Source organism: Stegostoma tigrinum, chromosome 31 (genome assembly GCF_030684315.1).
Source record: "Stegostoma tigrinum isolate sSteTig4 chromosome 31, sSteTig4.hap1, whole genome shotgun sequence".
In the NCBI taxonomy this organism is placed as follows: Eukaryota; Metazoa; Chordata; class Chondrichthyes; order Orectolobiformes; family Stegostomatidae; genus Stegostoma; species Stegostoma tigrinum.
In genome coordinates, this window is record NC_081384.1 from 10,476,895 (window position 1) to 10,494,205 (window position 17,311).

At 39.1% G+C, this 17,311-nt stretch overlaps 1 protein-coding gene across 1 annotated transcript in view; it reads right to left on the reverse strand.

Moving 5' to 3' along the window:
- Positions 1–17,311, reverse strand: part of med24 (mediator complex subunit 24) — a 69,974-nt gene that overhangs the window by 22,314 nt on the left and 30,349 nt on the right. The window contains exons 13-20 of the mRNA XM_048560765.2: positions 16,519–16,630; positions 15,391–15,533; positions 14,072–14,109; positions 12,999–13,081; positions 10,765–10,940; positions 5,872–5,971; positions 3,563–3,738; positions 2,107–2,371 (exon numbers count right to left, since the gene is read on the reverse strand). Of these exons, the coding sequence (XP_048416722.1) occupies positions 2,107–2,371; positions 3,563–3,738; positions 5,872–5,971; positions 10,765–10,940; positions 12,999–13,081; positions 14,072–14,109; positions 15,391–15,533; positions 16,519–16,630 (1,093 nt within the window). The remainder of the gene's footprint in view (positions 1–2,106; positions 2,372–3,562; positions 3,739–5,871; positions 5,972–10,764; positions 10,941–12,998; positions 13,082–14,071; positions 14,110–15,390; positions 15,534–16,518; positions 16,631–17,311) is intronic.

Genomic DNA, 17,311 nt, shown 5'->3' on the forward strand with positions numbered 1-17,311 from the left:
TCAGTGATGCAGTAGCTAATTAATGAATGTAAAAAGGCATGCAAAATTCTGACTTTATTGTGCTACTGAAGTAAATACTGGGGCGATTATAGGGTAAACATATGAAAAGATTGGCCAAGAAAACACCTTAACTCCATCAAGACTGACCTATGCAATTGATTAGAGAACATCATGCATCAATCATTTAGCATTAAATAAGCATGTCTCCTGTATACGGGCAAAAACATCAAAACGAGAAACAGCTGATCTTTTCAAGGTATTTCTTCAGGGCCGGTTGCTTATTTTTAATCAACATGGTAATCTTCAATCATTACATAACTACTTTATTGCTAACGGAAATAAATGAATTTGATTATGCTAGAACTTCAGACACTTGTTGCTAATACAATTTTGCAGCTAGGTCTAACCTATGACTACCATATTCATATTTCATAGGTGTTTATAGCACAGGAGGAGGTCAGTTGGCACATCATACTCATGCCAATCAAAGATCTGACGACAGTAATTCCACATTCCAGCTCTTGGCCCATAGCCCTGGAGGGTATGGCAACACCAGTGTAAATCTAAATACCGGTTAAATGTTTAATGGGTTTCTGACTCAACCACCATTCAAAGCAGTGAGTTCCAGTCTCCCACCGCCCTCTGGGTGAAAGAATCTCTCTTCAGCTCTCCACTGAGCCTTCTGCACCAACCTTAAATCTATGCCCCTTGGTTATTGAACCCTCTATTAGTGAAAAGTGATTTCCTATCATTGCATTTTTTAATCTTACATACCTCTGTTAGGTCTCCTCTCAACCTTTGTTGCTCCAAGGAAAACAATCTCAGCCTATCCAGTCTTTCTTCATAGCTTAGACTCTCTAGCCAAGGCAACATCCTGGAACATCTCCGCTGCACCCTCCCTACCCCATTCACGTCCTTTCTATAATGTGGTGACCAGAACTCCACATAATACTCCAGTTGTGCGCCAACTAGCATTTTATGCAGTTCCACCATAACGTCTTTCTTCGTATACTCCATGCCTCAGCTAATAAAGGCAAGGATATATGCACCAAGATCTCGTTGATCTTCAGTACTTTCCAGGGTCCTATTATTCATAGTTTAAACACTTGCATTGTTAGCCCTCCCCAAGCGATAACTTCACACTTTTGTTGGTTGAATTCCATTAGCTGCTGCTCTGCCCAAGTGACCAACTTGTTATCTGTAGTTTACAGTTATCTGCATTATTTACCATCCTACTAACATCTGTGAGCTTCTTGATAATAACCGTTACATTTCGATCCGAATAATTAATGCATTTCACAAACATTAAAGGCCCCAGCATTGAGCTCTGCGGAATACCAATGCAAACAGACTTTCTATCACAGGAGCATCCCTCTGGCATAACTCTGTTTTCTGCCTCTCAGCCAGTGTGGATCCATCATACCACTTTGCCTTGGATATCATTGGCTCTTATTTTCTTGACCAGTCTGTCATGAGAAACCTGATCAAAATCCTGCTGAAGTTCATCAAAAACATCACCTCCTCAAAAAATTGAATCATATTTATCAAACATAACAATTCTTTCATAAATCCATGTGGTTTCTGATCAATCCAGGTCTCTCTAAGTGTAGCTATATTCTGTTTAGAATTTTAATAGCATCCCCCCCCACCAAAGAATAGATCAACTAACCTCCAAACACCTGACCTTTGCCGGCCTCCCTTTTTAATAATGATAACTACAGCTAGGTAATAAATGTTGGCCAGCCAAAGACACCCATTCCCATGACTGAACGAAAAAATGTGAATAGTCTTCCACTAACCTGGATCCTCACCTGTAGTCTGAGATGATTTGAAAATTAGTGGCAGGGTCCTGATATTTCCACCCTTTTCAATCATTGGTGTTTTATCTGGCTGCCATCATTTCCAATTCCTACCGATACTACATGAAATAAAATGGTGAGCTACCTATGAAATTACTTCCAAAAAGCCTCATCCCAAAGAGAGCCTTGATATCATTATTAACCAAACTGGATTTACAGCAATGCTTTCAGCACAAATGGAAGAGGCAAATCACAATCATGTTGATCTCAATTTCAGTCACAAAAAAGCTCAGTTTCACATACCTACCTTAACCAGATTATTACAAAACCAGTACACTCCTCCCATATGGAGCAATGCCTCAAACACGTGAATGGAGCGACTGTCAACCCAGCCTTTATTCAGGATATCATTGAAGTTGGTAATGAGCACTTCTTTAATTGGCTTCTTCACTGGCAACAGATTCCGGTATGGAATAGGATCTAGGTTTGCTGAAGGAAACTTGATTGAAGTTGCAGTCTGCTGCAGGACATCAGCACACATTTGCTCCAAGATCAGGCTCATGATAACCAAACTGGAAAAGAAGGCAGACATTAATAATTGCCTCTCCTGATTCTGTAATGGGTAAAGATACCATTCCTCGTTTAACCAAATGGTTACACACTCAGCCTTACAGCCTCTGAAGGTCTCATCCTTTCAGGGAGGTGGTGATTTGGCATTTGTGGCATTGTCACTGGGTTAGTAAGCTGGAGACTCAAGCTGATGTTCTGGGGGCATGGGTTCAATCCCACCATAGCAGTGGTGAAATTTAAATCAGTGAAAATCTGGTTAGACTAAATTACTTAGATTAATGGCGACTATTGTTGGTTGTTGAAAAAACCCATAATATTCACTAATATCCTTTAAGGAAGGAAATCTGCTGCACTTACCAAGGTTGGCCTACATGAGACTCCAGGCCCACACCAATGTGGTTTCTGTTAAGTGTCTTCCAAAATGGCTTGAGCAAGCCATTCAGTTCAAATGGCAATTAGGGGTGGGCAATAAATTCTGGCCTCACTGGTGACACCCACATCTCATGAAAAAATACAGATAACAGGTCATCAGGTTTTGCAAAGCCATCCTGAGAGGTGGCAGTTACAACTGTCATAGTCAGTGTACATCAGGGAAGTGATAAAAACAGTTACCTAGCTTTCAATTTATTTTCCAATGCTTTTGCTGGAACACCACCCTTACATCAAAATTAGACTTCCCTATGATACTGTGTAGCCTTTCCAGACTCTTGCATGTAAAGTAGCGATTTTCATAAGATACTCGAGAGCTGCTTATACTTATGAATCAACACACTACGGACAGTACCTCCAGTAGAGAAGGGAAGAAAATTCACCGATATAAATCAGTTTTAAAACAAGGCACAGGTTCATCATCTTCTTTCGATAGTGTCAAAGTACATTTGAAGGCATCCAACTTAACTAGAGCATTAGCAAGCAATCACAGACCTAATGCCAAAAATTGATCTAAACATGATTCCTCAAGAATGGAAACAAAATACAAAATAGTATACTTATAAGATCAGACTGCAATGTGCATTTTTCTTAAGGAGAAACACAAAGTTGAATTAAGATGATTGTTACTAAATTGCGAGACCATACTTCGAACATAATTAATTGACTTGAACTTGATGACAGCCTATTGAAAATACAATCTTATAAAATTCATGATATTGAGGTAGGTTCTAACTCTCAACGCTAAGACCCAGTGAATTTACCGTTCATTGTAGAACTGAAGTGTATTTTCTGCATAAAGCGGTGTTACAAGCTGGCAGATCATCTGTAGTGGTTTCTCACGTTCTTCCAGACCCAACATCCTTACATGTGCCACTAACCAAGCCACTGCACAGATTGCCATGCTGCAAATTTTGCCTTTGATGTTATTGGTGATCTTCTGTGTCAGATTAAAAACAGAAAAAAACAATAATTATTGCAAATTTATCAGTAATAGCACATACACTAATTGAAATTTAACTTACACAAAACTGCAAATGTCTCAACATATGTATGAATCAACTTTAACTCTTAAACTAAGATACAAGGAGAATGGACCTATATTGAACACCAAAACCTTCAACCTCTTCAGTAGGGGGAACAGAAAACAGTTCTTCCCCTTTGTTGAAGGGTCAATTATAAGAGGGCATAATTTTGAAGTGAAAGGCAGGAGATTTAAAGGGGATTTCAGGAAAAAGGGTGGTGTGCGGTCTGGAATGTGCTGCCTGGGAGAGTAGCTGAGGTGGAAATCTCACAACATTTAAAAAGTACTTGGACAAGCACTTGAAGTGTCAAAACATTCAAGGCTATGGGCCTGATGTGAGAAATGGGACTAGTGTTGGTCATAGAGTCATAGAAATGGTATATTTTTAGTAGTTTAGACTTGATGGGCCTTCTGTGCTGTATGATTCTATGAGATTAGCAATCAACAAGAACACCAAAGAGCAACTGATTTAGACCTCAAATAAAACTGAAGGTTCAGGGTCTTTGAAACAAAAGCAGAATTATGGATTCAACATCAGAGAAGTACCAAATTAGTTGGAATTCAACACATCTTGTACCTGCATTTGAGTTTTCCTCCAAAGTGTACTAAAATTTTCTACAGGCTAAACAAGGAGGTGTGCTACTCTAATTTTCCCAGGGCACCTATTTTGTAATCATTTTTCTTTTTCATAGTGTTAACATTTGCTGGAGTATAATCCCACTGGCAGTATCCACCCTCCAATATGTTAGTTAATTCAATGTTTTTCATATAGACACATATTCTACAATCTGAAAATCACAAGATAATCTAAGCTTTTCATTGTCTACAGTCTACCTATTTGCGCTTCCAGTAGGATTACTGAAGAGGAGTGGAAAAACTGATAATATTTCCTTCTCCAGATCACTGGCATGCTAATTGTATTGCATTTTGGTAAAACAAAAAAGCACAGGACTTACACAAGTAATCCTAAGGCCCTGGGTAGTGTTATGGAACAGACACCTAGGGGTTCACATACACAATTCTTTTAAATTTGCGTCATATGTGGACAGGGTGGTTATGAGGGCATTCAGCATGCTTGGCTTTGTTGCTCAGAACTTTGAGTACAGTTGGGACATCATGTTGATGTTAGACAGGATGTTGGTGAGATCTCTTTGGAGTACTGTATGCAGTTCTGGTCACCTCGTTATAGGAAGGATTTTATTATATTAGAGAGGGTTCAGAAAAGATTTACCAGGATGTTGTGGGGAATGGTGGGTTTGAGTTACAAAAATAGGCTGGAACAATCTTTCACTGGAGCATAGGAGGGTGACGTGTGACCTTCTATAGGTTTCTAAAATCATGAGGGGCACAGATATTGTGAACAGCAAAGGTCTTTTCCCTAAGTTGGGGGAGTTCAAAACCAGGGGCATATTTTTAAGGTGAGAGGAGAAAGATTTAGAAAGGAGAAGAAGGGCAACTTTGTTTTTTTACACGGAGAGTGGTTCATGTATGGAACAAACTGCCATAGGAAGTGATGGATGCAGGTAAAGCAGTTACAACATTTCAAAAACATTTGGATTAGTATGTGAATAGGAAAGGTTTGGAGGGATATGGGCCAAACACAGGCAGGTGGGACTAGTTTAGTTTGGGAACACAGTCAGCATGGACTACTTGGACTGAAGCGTCTGTTTTTATGCTGTATAACTCTATGACTCTAATCAGATGAGCTCATCTTGCACAGGCTAGGAATGGAATCATCTAGCTTGAGGAATTAATTGATAGTGACTTTACCGATTAGACCTTTATGTGCCAGTGCATTTTCTTATCACAATTCAGTCCAAAGGCAATAATCTGGAGAAACAATCCTAAATTATTTTCCTTGTGCATGGCCTATTTACTTAATTACATGGGACATTTACATTTTGTAATGAGAACTTCCAGGTTACTAAGCAGCCATGCAGATTCTAGGAAGCATGAATCTTGAACCTGGGTCTGTACTGAGGATATGCACACCAAATTATATCTGATAAATTCATAGCCCTACACAACACAGCAAAGTGACAGCATTACCTGCACTGCTTCAAATGTCAAAAGTCCATGCTCCCAGGCATTGAGAACTTCCAGGATAGCTGCTGGTGTACAGGAACATACCTCATGCCACTTCACTTGGCTTGAAAGTAAATCACAAAATGGATTAGTTAAATCATGGCTATGCTGCATTTTTAATATTCCAAATGGCAATGTGGTAACATTGTGTTGGAGAAAGAACAGTAAACACAGATAGTGAAAAAAAAAATTTTCTTAAAAAAGCATCAGAGGATGAATACTCAAAAAAGTGAATTAAAACAAACAGAAAAAGCATACTCGAAACTAAAAATTTCAGTTTCATCACCCATAAACTAGCTAATCTATAAATCAAAAGTTGTTATTTTTGGCACTATATAATCTTGAATAATGCAGATCTCTCTCTTTTGGATTCTGATCAAATTTCTACTTAATTCAAGAATTTTCACTTTTAACAGCACAAATCATCTTGAATGATTATAATGTGGTAGACATCACCATAAGACATAGGAGTGGAAGTAAGGCCATTCGGCCCATCAAGTCCACTCCGCCATTTAAATCATGGCTGATGGGCATTTCAACACCACTTCCCTGCACTCTCCCCGTAGCCCTTGATTCCTTCTGAGATCAAGAATTTGTCGATCTCTGCCTTGAAGGCATCCAACATCCCGGCCTCCCCTGCACTCCGTGGCAATGAATAGGCTCACAGAGACATGGCTGCAGGGGGTTTACAACTTATCGAAAAGACAGGGAGGTGGGGTTGCCTTGTTGTTAAGAATGAAATTAAATCTACGGCCCTGAATGACATAGGGTTAGAGGATGTGGAGTCTGTGTGGATGGAATTGAGGAACCACAAAGGCAAAAACCCATAATGGGAGTTATATACAGACATCCTAACAGTGATCAGGACCAGGGGCGCAAGATGCACCTGGAAATAGACAGGGCATGTCAGAAAGGCAAGGTCACGGTGATCATGGGGGACTTCAATATGCAGGTGGACTGGGTGAATAATGTTGCCAGTGGATCCAAAGAAAGGGAATTCATGGAATGTTCACAGGATGACTTTTTGGAACAGCTTGTGATGGACCCCACATGGGAGCAGGCTATTCTGGACTTAGTGCTATGTAATGAGCCAGACTTTATAAAAGATCTTAAAGTAAGGGAACACTTAGGAGGCAGCGATCATAATATGGTAGAGTTCAGTCTGCAGTTTGAAAGAGAGAAGGCAAAATCGGATGGAATGGTGTTACCGTTAAATATAGGTAATTACAGGGGCATGAGAGAGGAATTGACGAAAACCAACTGGAAGCGGAGCCTAGTGGGGAAGACAGTAGAGCAACAATGGCAGGAGTTTCTGGGTGTAATTGACGACACAATGCGGAGGTTCATCCCAAAGAAAAGAAAGATTATCCGGGGTGGGGTTAGACAGCCATGGCTGACAAAGGAAGTCAGGAAATATGTCAAAGAAAAAGAGACAGCCTATAAAGTGGCCAAGAGCACTGGGAAATCAGAAGATTAGGAAAGCTACAAAAACAAACTGAGGATAACAAAAGAGAGAAATAAGGAAGCAGAGGATCAAATATGAAGGTAGGCTAACGAGTAATATTAGAAATGATAGTAAAAGTTTCTTTCAATATATAAGAAACAAACGAGAGGCAAAAGTAGACATTGGGCCGCTCCAAATTGATGCTGGAAGGCTAGTGATGGGAGATAAGGAAATAGCTGAAGAACTTAATAAGTACTTTGCGTCAGTCTGCACAGCGGAAGACATGAGTAGTGTCCCAACAATTAAGGAGAGTCAGGGGGCAGAGTTGAGTATGGTATGCATTACAAAAGAAAAAGTGCTAGAAAAGCTAAAAGGTCTAAAAATTGATAAATCTCCTGGCCCCGATGGGCTACATGCTAGAGTCCTGAGGGAGGTGGCTGAGGAAATAGCAGAGGCTTTGGTTGTGATCTTTCAAAAGTCACTGGAGTCTGGGAAAGTCACAGATTATTGGAAATTGCTGTTGTAACCCCCTTGTTTAAGAAAGGATCAAGATAAAAGATGGAAAACTATAGGCCGATTAGCCTAACCTCGGTTGTTGGCAAAATTCTAGAATCCATTGTCAAGGATGAGATTTCTAAATTCTTGGAAGTGCAGGGTCGGGTTAGAACAAGTCAGCATGGATTTAGTAAGGGGAGGTCGCGCCTGACAAACCTGTTAGAATTCTTTGAAGAGATAACAAGTAGGTTAGACCAGGGAAACCCAGTGGATGTTATCTATCTAGACTTCCAAAAGGCCTCTGATAAGGTACCTCACAGGAGGCTGTTGAGGAAGGTGACGGCCCATGGTGTTCAAGGTGAGCTACTGGCTTGGATTGAGGATTGGTTGTCTGACAGAAGGCAGAAAGTTGGGATAAAAGGCTCTTTTTCGGAATGGCAACTGATGACGAGTGGTATCCCGTAGGATTCAGTGTTGGGGCCGCAGCTGTTCACCTTATACATTAATGATCTGGATGAAGGGACTGGGCGCATTTTGGCGAAGTTTGCCAATGATACAAAGATAGGTGGACAGGCAGGTAGTACTGAGGAGGTGGGGAGGCTGCAGGAAGATTTAGACAGTTTAGGGGAGCGGTCCAGGAAATGGCCGATGAAATTCAACGTGAGCAAATGCGAGGTTTTCCACTTTGGAAAAAAGAATACAGGCATGGACTATTTTTTAAAGGGTGATAAAATTCGTAAAGCAGAAGTGCAAAGGGATCTGGGAGTGTTGGTCCAGGATTCTCTAAAGGTTAACTTGCAGGTAGAGTCCATGATTAAGAAAGCGACTGTAATGTTGTTGTTTATCTCAAGAGGGTTGGAATATAAAAGCAGTGATGTGCTTCTGAAACTTTATAAAGCTCTAGTTAGGCCCCATTTAGAATACTGTGTCCAATTTTGGGTCCCATACGTCAGGAAGGACAAACTGGCGCTGGTACGTATCCAGAAGGGATTCACACGGATGATCCCTGGAATGGAAGGTTTAACGTACGATGAACAGCTGAGGATCCTGGGACTGTATTCATTGGAATTCAGAAGGTTGAGGGGAAATCTAATAGAAACTTACAAGATAATGTATGGCTTAGAAATGGTGGACGCTTGGAAGTTGTTTCCTTTAGGTGGGGAGACTAGGACCAGCGGGCACAGTCTTAGAGGGGGTAAATTTAAAACAGAAATGTGGAGACATTTCTTCAGGCAGAGAGTGGTGGGCCTGTGGAATTCATTGCCACGGAGAGCAGTGGAGGCCAGGATGTTAAATGTCTTCAAGGCAGAGATTGACAAATTCTTGATCTCACAAGGAATCAAGGGCAACGGGGAGAGTGCAGGGAAGTAGAGTTGAAATGCCCATCAGCCATGATTAAATGGCGGAGTGGACTAGATGGGCCAAATGGCCTTACTTCCACTCCTATGTAAAAATCTTGCAAATATCTTAGTCATTGTGAACTAACACTTAAAAAACTTTGTATGTATTGAAAGATGAAACAAAAGCAAGAGATTTAAAGCATCTGAAAAAACGATACATTAATGTAAACTCCCAAGTCTTGCTTACGTCATGTACTAACTGACACATGGGCTTCTGTACTATCTGTGAGATCATCTTTGTTCAAGAAAATACAGAGGCAGAAGGCAGGAAATTTGTCAGCTGGCCTAAATCTGTAATAGGGAAGGTGCTAGAATCTATTAATGAGAAAGTTATAGTAAATATTTAGAAAATCACATTGTGATGAGGCTGTGCCAACATGGTTTGTGAAAGGGAAATCATGTTTAATTAATCTATTACAGATTTTTGATGAAGTATCATTCATGGTGCAGAGAGCTGAACTGGTTGATGTGGTGTATTTGGACTTCTAAAGGCATTGATAAGATGCTATATCAAAGGTAGCTTGCACAAGACAGATGTCATACAGGGTAACGTATTAGCACAGATTAAGGATTAGTTAGCTAACAGGAAGCACAGCAGTGATGAGTACATATTTTTGTACTGACAAGTTGTAACTAATAGCATGCCAAAAGCTTTTGGCTAATGAACTGTTTACAATGATAACAATGACTGGAAAAAGGAGATGGTATGTATGGCTGCTAGTAAGCTGTGAGGAGGATGCAGATGTCTGCAACGAGACATACACAGTTAAATGCGTGGGCAAAACATCAGCATTCAGGTATAACGTGGGTGAATGTTCACTTATCCATTTTGACCAGAATGACGAACAGAAAGCCTGTGGTTATTTCCACTGTCATTGCAGAGAATGTTCTAGTTGCCCATGCAGTTGCAGACCCTGTGATGTCATTGACACCGATGCAGCAGACAGGTGCTGCATTTAGGATTAGCAGCAATGAGTGTTTTACACACTTCTTAATGAGTTCAAATTCAGGGTAGTGATTCATTTAATACCCTATTTCAAATACTTGTCCACCTGGCTTCTGAACTCTGACTTCTTCTCGCTCACCACTTTGTAAGATCACTGTTCAGTGTTTGTGATCAAAGGATCAAGGTGGCAAGTGGGAGAGAGGCTGTGAGTGGTCAGGTGTAGAGCAACCAGGGAGATAACAAGATGCATGGTAAGCATGGCACCAAACCAGAGAGGTGTCAAGTGAAGTGGCAAATGATGGTGGTGATGGGCGCAAGGGTAAATGGAGCAAAATGCCAGGAAGAGCTGAGAGCGGAGTGAGTTGGTGAGCCTTCTTTGGGTGTAGTGCAGCAGTGAGTCCTGTAGAGTTACTGCTCAAATCTGTATGAAATATTTAACAAGCTCAGAGGACAACTAAGATCAGACAAACCATTTGAGGCAATACATGGGAGTATGAAACTCCCATCACTCTGCATCCTGAAAATAATCATTAAATAAAATTAGTGAAAACCAAAAGCAGGTTGTAACATACACAAGCTTCATTTCAGTGGAGGAGTTGAGATGAGCCACAAGTGACTCCACTTTTGTGGGGTCAGCACGGAATCCTTGCTCTGGATTTAAGATCTTCCCTTCCTCAGGCATGCAGGTCAGCATCCAAGTTTCAAAGAATACCACCTCTCCTGATGTGCTGGGCTCGGACAGAATGACCTACAACAAACAAAGTTACCAGTTACGGCTGCAAAATTTGATTTAAATGACAACAGCAAGAAAGAACGAATTTACACTTACACAGCACATTTCATGTTCTAAGGACAATTACTAACATTGTTTTAAAAAGCTCAATGACACAATTTCATAAGATTTTAATCGACTGCGTAAAGAATTATTATATCTTATATTATTATATTGTATCTTACTGCCAGGTGAAATCTATCAAATGATTTAAAAACACCATTACTGGACCCACATCTTCCCAAACTATTGTTGTACTTCAACAATTTAACCAATGAAAGGAGCCACAACAATTAAAGACAATTTTTCTGTCCATTCACCATTCACAGAAATGGTCAAAATGTTTTATCCTCTGATCCATAAAACCAAACGAACGCAGTATTATAATTAATCAACTTCTGCAATGATTCTACTTGAACACAAATCTGCACGACAGATTGGGGCTAATGAATGTTGGGTAGGTCTGGTTTAAAATTGGTAAATGAATTGTAGGAATACGCTGCAGCAAACCCCGCTGTGTATAATTTAATAAATGGGGACAATATAGTATACAATAGTATCAACTAAGTTAAGCACATATACCTGGAGGACATTAACTGGGTAATTACTTAACATAATTCAAGCGGGTCTTGTGGCGCAGTTATTGTGCTCCTCCCACTTGATCAAAAGGTCTGGATTCAAGTCTACCTGTCCTGGAAATGTGTCACAGTGTGTCCAAACCAGCTGATTAAAAAATATACAAAGATATTTATGAAGGGGTTTTAGTGGTACACAGGGGTTGGTTAGCCCCATTGGTTGGACAACTGGTTTGTGATGCACAGTGATGCCAACAGTGTGGGTCCTATTCCTGCACTTGTTAAGGGTACCATGAAGGATTCTCCTTCTCAACCCCTCCCCTTGTCTGAGGCATAGGGACCCTCAGTTAAACTACCACTGCTCACTGTTCTCCAATGACACAGCATTCCTATGGTCTGGTAGGACTATGATGATTTTACCTTTCACTTTTAGTGGCATAGTGATACCATCACCACCTTAGGGCCACAAAGGTTCAAGTGTCACCTCAGAATGTGACAGCCATGGACATGTAACACAACATAGCCAAACAGGTTGATTAAAAAGACAGTAATTACAGGAAGAGAACAGAGGCAGGAGATATATACTTGTAATATTCTAATTCTGTGATTACACTTATTCTAAGTAGAGATTGGCTTTGGTTTCTTTTCTTGTGAACTGGCTGTAAGGACTACAATGGATTCTTTAAACATTCTGCCACTGAGAATTTCGGATCTATACAGGATTGAACTACAGTTAAAATAAAAATCCTTTCAGAACAGCTAGATGGTCAAAAATTCAAAACAGGAGAATCTAGCGAGTAATATGTGCAGACCAAGCTGCTTGGGTTCCAAGAGCTAGGTTATCAGGACACAAAGTGGATTTATTGAAGATCATGACTACAAACTACACTTTAACAGTTTCATTAAGATTACATTAAGGTGAAAAAAATAGAATCTTAAAAATACTATTAACAGTTAACTGCTTTGAGTACACATCAGAGTCTAGACAAAATTATTACTTTTTTGAATCATTAACAACTTAGCCTACAATATTTGTCAAGAGTCAAGCAAAATTAGCACCTATTATTATCACCTCTTGTCAGTTTGGTGAAGTTTCAGCAACCTTGCATTGAAAAATATAGACTGGAAAGATAAATTGAGATGAGGGAGATGTTCAACTCATGCATTTGATGCTTGCAAAGAAACTCCAGTAAAGTGTCAAAGACAAGAAAGAAAGATATTGACTGCATTCAGCACCTTACATAAAAACAAGTGCAAACTAATTGGACTAAAATAAGTGCACTTGTGATGATGTAGGTGTGGGTATTGTTCTTAGTGGTATTTGAAAATGCATTTAGTGATAGCGATTTACAGTAATAGGTGTGATTATATTATCACCAACACAGTGCCTAAACATATTGTGCTTACCATACAATACAAATTGCAATTCTTACAGATTTAGGCATTCTCTTGCACTTACATCTGATCCGTAAGTCTGAGCAACATGGCACAGCATGAGGAAGGAAATATCGAATAGCAGTGCTCGGACTGAAGCTGCTTTTGCTGCAGACAAGGCAAGATTGATTGTATCAGTCAACAGGGTTTATGAAAATAACCACAGGGACAGTATATGTTTTATATATTAAAACCTAATCAGAACTTTAGTAAAACAAACCAGCAGGCTGCCGAGATTCAGACCTTTTTCTACAAAATGTTGGCTCTACCAGAAGCAAAGTCAGCTTAACACGTACCACTCAAGTGTTGAAACCATAATTTAATACTTGTTTCCCATTGAGCTGAAATAAATATGATGCATTTGATCTGACAAGTTGTACACACCAAGTAAAAACATTATTTTTCAGAGAATACATACTTTCGCTGATCCAGATCCATTTGTTTATACCCAAATTTCAAGGGAAACCCAAGATGTAGCTGACATGTGCACATGTTTTGCCGATCAATGTCATGGCAGTGCATCTACATCACATTTTAATGATTAAAAGATGATTAACATTTAAACAGATAAAATTCAATCATTGCAAACAAAAATTAATCAGAATCCTTTGTTTGGCACTGCCATAAAACGTCATTTCTTTTTCTAACTACAGAAAGTGTACTGGTCTTTCAGATAGCTCACTGGGTCAGTGTACCATATTGTGTTGTGGTGACCGAAATAAATACAATCTTTTCTGCAACCTGCTCTCCACCAGAGAAGACAGGCCTGAAGACTGCCAACACCAAATTATTATTGAATCACTCTTGCCGGAAAGGAAAATATGTGCCCAACGCCATGAAGTCCAGTTAAAATGACCAGCCCCTGACTATACAATGGAGTAGTCAGCATTTACAGTCCATGCTAACACAGCAAGAATAAGCAGCTGGACAGGGTATCAGAACAAGGTCAAGACTCGTTGCGCCATATCTTTACCCAACACTGTATTTAAGAAACAATGGGCGCCAATAAATCAGAAAATATGTTCCTTTCATAAGGTATTCTGGGCCCTTAATGCACCTACTTTAAAGAAATGTAGAATGAAGTGTAATTATACTTACAACCTTCTCCACAGATGTGCTTGGCAAATTCATTTAACCTGAATAAAACAGAAAAGAACTGTGAAACTATAAACTAGTGTTTACATATTGCAAACCTGATAATCACGAGACAAAATAATCAATGCCAGAAGAAATTTGACTGTCATGGGATTCCTGATATTGTTGATCTCATATTTTGCACAGGTTAACAGCTTTGAAAATTCAGACTATCGGCAATAACAATATTAGCAAATCATTCATGTTGCTGCTAATGTAAATCAGATATTGCATTTTTTATATAGCGACGCATGGCAGATTGTTATAACATACAGGACAAACGTGTTTTAATATATTAAATGGCAAGCTGCTGAGAAATGAAAGTCTGTTTACTTCCTTAGCCCTCCCATTCTTCATTCTGTATGTGTTACCTCCAAATTTGACAATTTCTACATGCTCCTGACACCGCACCCTCATCTTTCATGTATCATAAATTGCAACAAATCAAAAACTGGGCTGACTGTAGATTATCCTACACCAGTTCCTAATATCTTTCATCCTCTTTCGACCTCTCAATGACTCAAATACTAAAGTAAAAGCAGAAAATGCTGCAGGTACAGATTCTGGAAACATATGTCCAATGCAAGAACTTAGTAAGCACAATTAGCCAACATAATCAAAGACCTTAGGAGATTGCAGAAGCTCAGTAACTGAGTGTACTTAATGCAGAAATCAATAAATTTCTAGTCATTCAAAATAACAAGGGACATGTGGAGAGCACAGGACAAGTGTATTGCATTAAAAATCAGCCATAATCGAGTTGAAAATAAGAGGTAAGCCATTTAGGACTGAGGTGGAGGGAAATGTCTTCAGTCAGAGGACAGTGAAACTTTGGAATTCATGACCAGCGGGCTACAGAGGTCCAGTGACTGAGTATATTTAATACAGAAATCAACAAATTTTTAGACAATCAAGAAATCAAGGGATATGTGGATGATCTACTTGAATTGGAAGCAGGCTCAAAGGGCCAATGACCTACACTGGCTCCTATTTCTTACATTCCAACACAATATTTCAATCAACAAGGAAGACAAAAGTCGAACTGTTCAGATATTTATCTTACATCTGGCACTAACCAAGGATATTTGCTTCCTGCACTTTATTCCTCCATTTAAGAAAGGTCAAGTACAACAGTACTTATCTGAGAAATTAAACTGATTATTGAAGTTTTTCTTAGCTTAACCAAGTGTAAATGGATATGGTGAATAAATTACATCAGGAAAGAAATTATTAGTATCAGCAGTGATGACAATATTTTCACTGTAAAGTCTCCTTACACTTACTTGACAAATTTCCTAGCAAAAGATTTCAGCTTCCCAGTAGCAGCAGCAGCTGCCAACAGCAAATCCAAGCTCTTCCCAGAAAGCATATGGCCAAGCACTCCCAGAAGTCCCTCAGGAGATTTGGAATGGTCTGCATCCATGGTCTGAAAGAGTACAGACAGACAGGTTTAAAATAGTGCATCTTGTTGTATCAACATAAATAGTGTTAAACATGACCCAGTCTTGTCTATAACGTTAGCAGTTCTTAAAGACTTACTATGTGTAGCTACGTGTATGAAATTAGTGATAATATATAAAACAGCTTTCACATATCTGTAACAAGAATGTAACATTTTAACTTTCAACTATTAAGAAATATTTGTGTATATAAATTATTTAACATATTCACTATTAAATGGAGCAAGCTCTGGATCACAATATTAAGTATACTATGGATAATTTAGCTTCCATTGAACATGCACAGACAGACTCATGTCTGACAAATATGAGAATGGTTAAGTTAAACATTATTTCCTGGAACTTTCATACCGAAGCTTCACAAATTTAGGGTGGAAATAACACCACATTGAGAAAGTAAATGATATTTTGAGACACTCTAAGAGAGTTTTGGCTCAGTGACACTGTCAGTTATAAACTTGTGCCAGTAAAGATTATATACTTAAATTTCTGGAGACAGTCTTGGACCTATGATGTTTGCATATAAAGCAAACATAATCAAAGACCCCTCCCACTCCAGTTATAATCTACTCCAGCCCCATCCGTCAGGCAGTAGATACCAAAGCTTAAACACATGCACAACAGGTTCAAGAACAACTTCTTTTCCAATGTTATCCAACTTGTGAAAGCACCTCTCAAATTTCAAATTTAAAGTTGACTTTGCTCTTTGTATACCTCCTCTGCCGATGTAATACTGTATTCCTTGCTCTATTCTATTATTCTTATGCACTTTGTATGATATGACCTGCCTGTACTACATGCAAAACAAAAATTTTCATTGTACTTTTCATATACAGATGACAATACGAAATCAAATCAACATAAAGCGGGCAGTGCCACTACTGAGCAAAGGATAAAAAAGTTCTGTTCAAAATTAAAATGGCTAATGAAAAGAGAACATAGAAAACTCACCTTTAAAATATTGGTTACTGTGGGTTCTGCACGTAGAATAAGGCCTGGATTGGGTTGAATACTAGCATTTTCAGCAGATTTTAGTCGTGGAGCCAACTCCCTATCTGCTGTTCTGCAATATGAAGATGAAAAAGAGGGCATTAAGGAATTGTTTCAATGTCAGAAATAATCTTAATCATGACTATACAAGTTAATTTCCAAGATGTAAATTCAGTAATCAGGGATATTCAGTATCTGAAACAGAGGTTATCACATTGGGTATAAGCCTTCACTACAGTCTGCATTACGTCCACTTGGGAACAAGAGCAGGCCACTCAGCTCTTCAAATCTGTTCTGTCATTCAATAGATCATGGCTGATATGACTTTAATCTCAACTCCACATTCTTGCATATACCCTGTAATCTAATGTCTTAAATGTATGATTTTTAAAAAATCTAAATTTGCCACTGAAGCAATAATCACTTGCATTTTGGTAGTAGAAATCAAAGAATCGTGCTGGCACAAAGGAGATTTGATAGAAGTATTCAGATTCATGAGGAGTCTGTACAGAGCAGATTGAAACAAACTGTTCCACTCATGAAAGGATTGAGAAGAAAAGGGTGTAGATTTAAAATAATTATTAAAAGAAGCAAAAGCAACATGGGAAAATCCTTTTTTCACATTGCAAGTTGTTAAGGTCTGGAATGTTTGAGACTGATGGCGGCAGGTTCACTCAATGCATTTGACTGTCATATAGAAAAGGAAGACGTTGCAGAATGACAGGGAGGACGCAGGAGTACAGTACCAGATAAA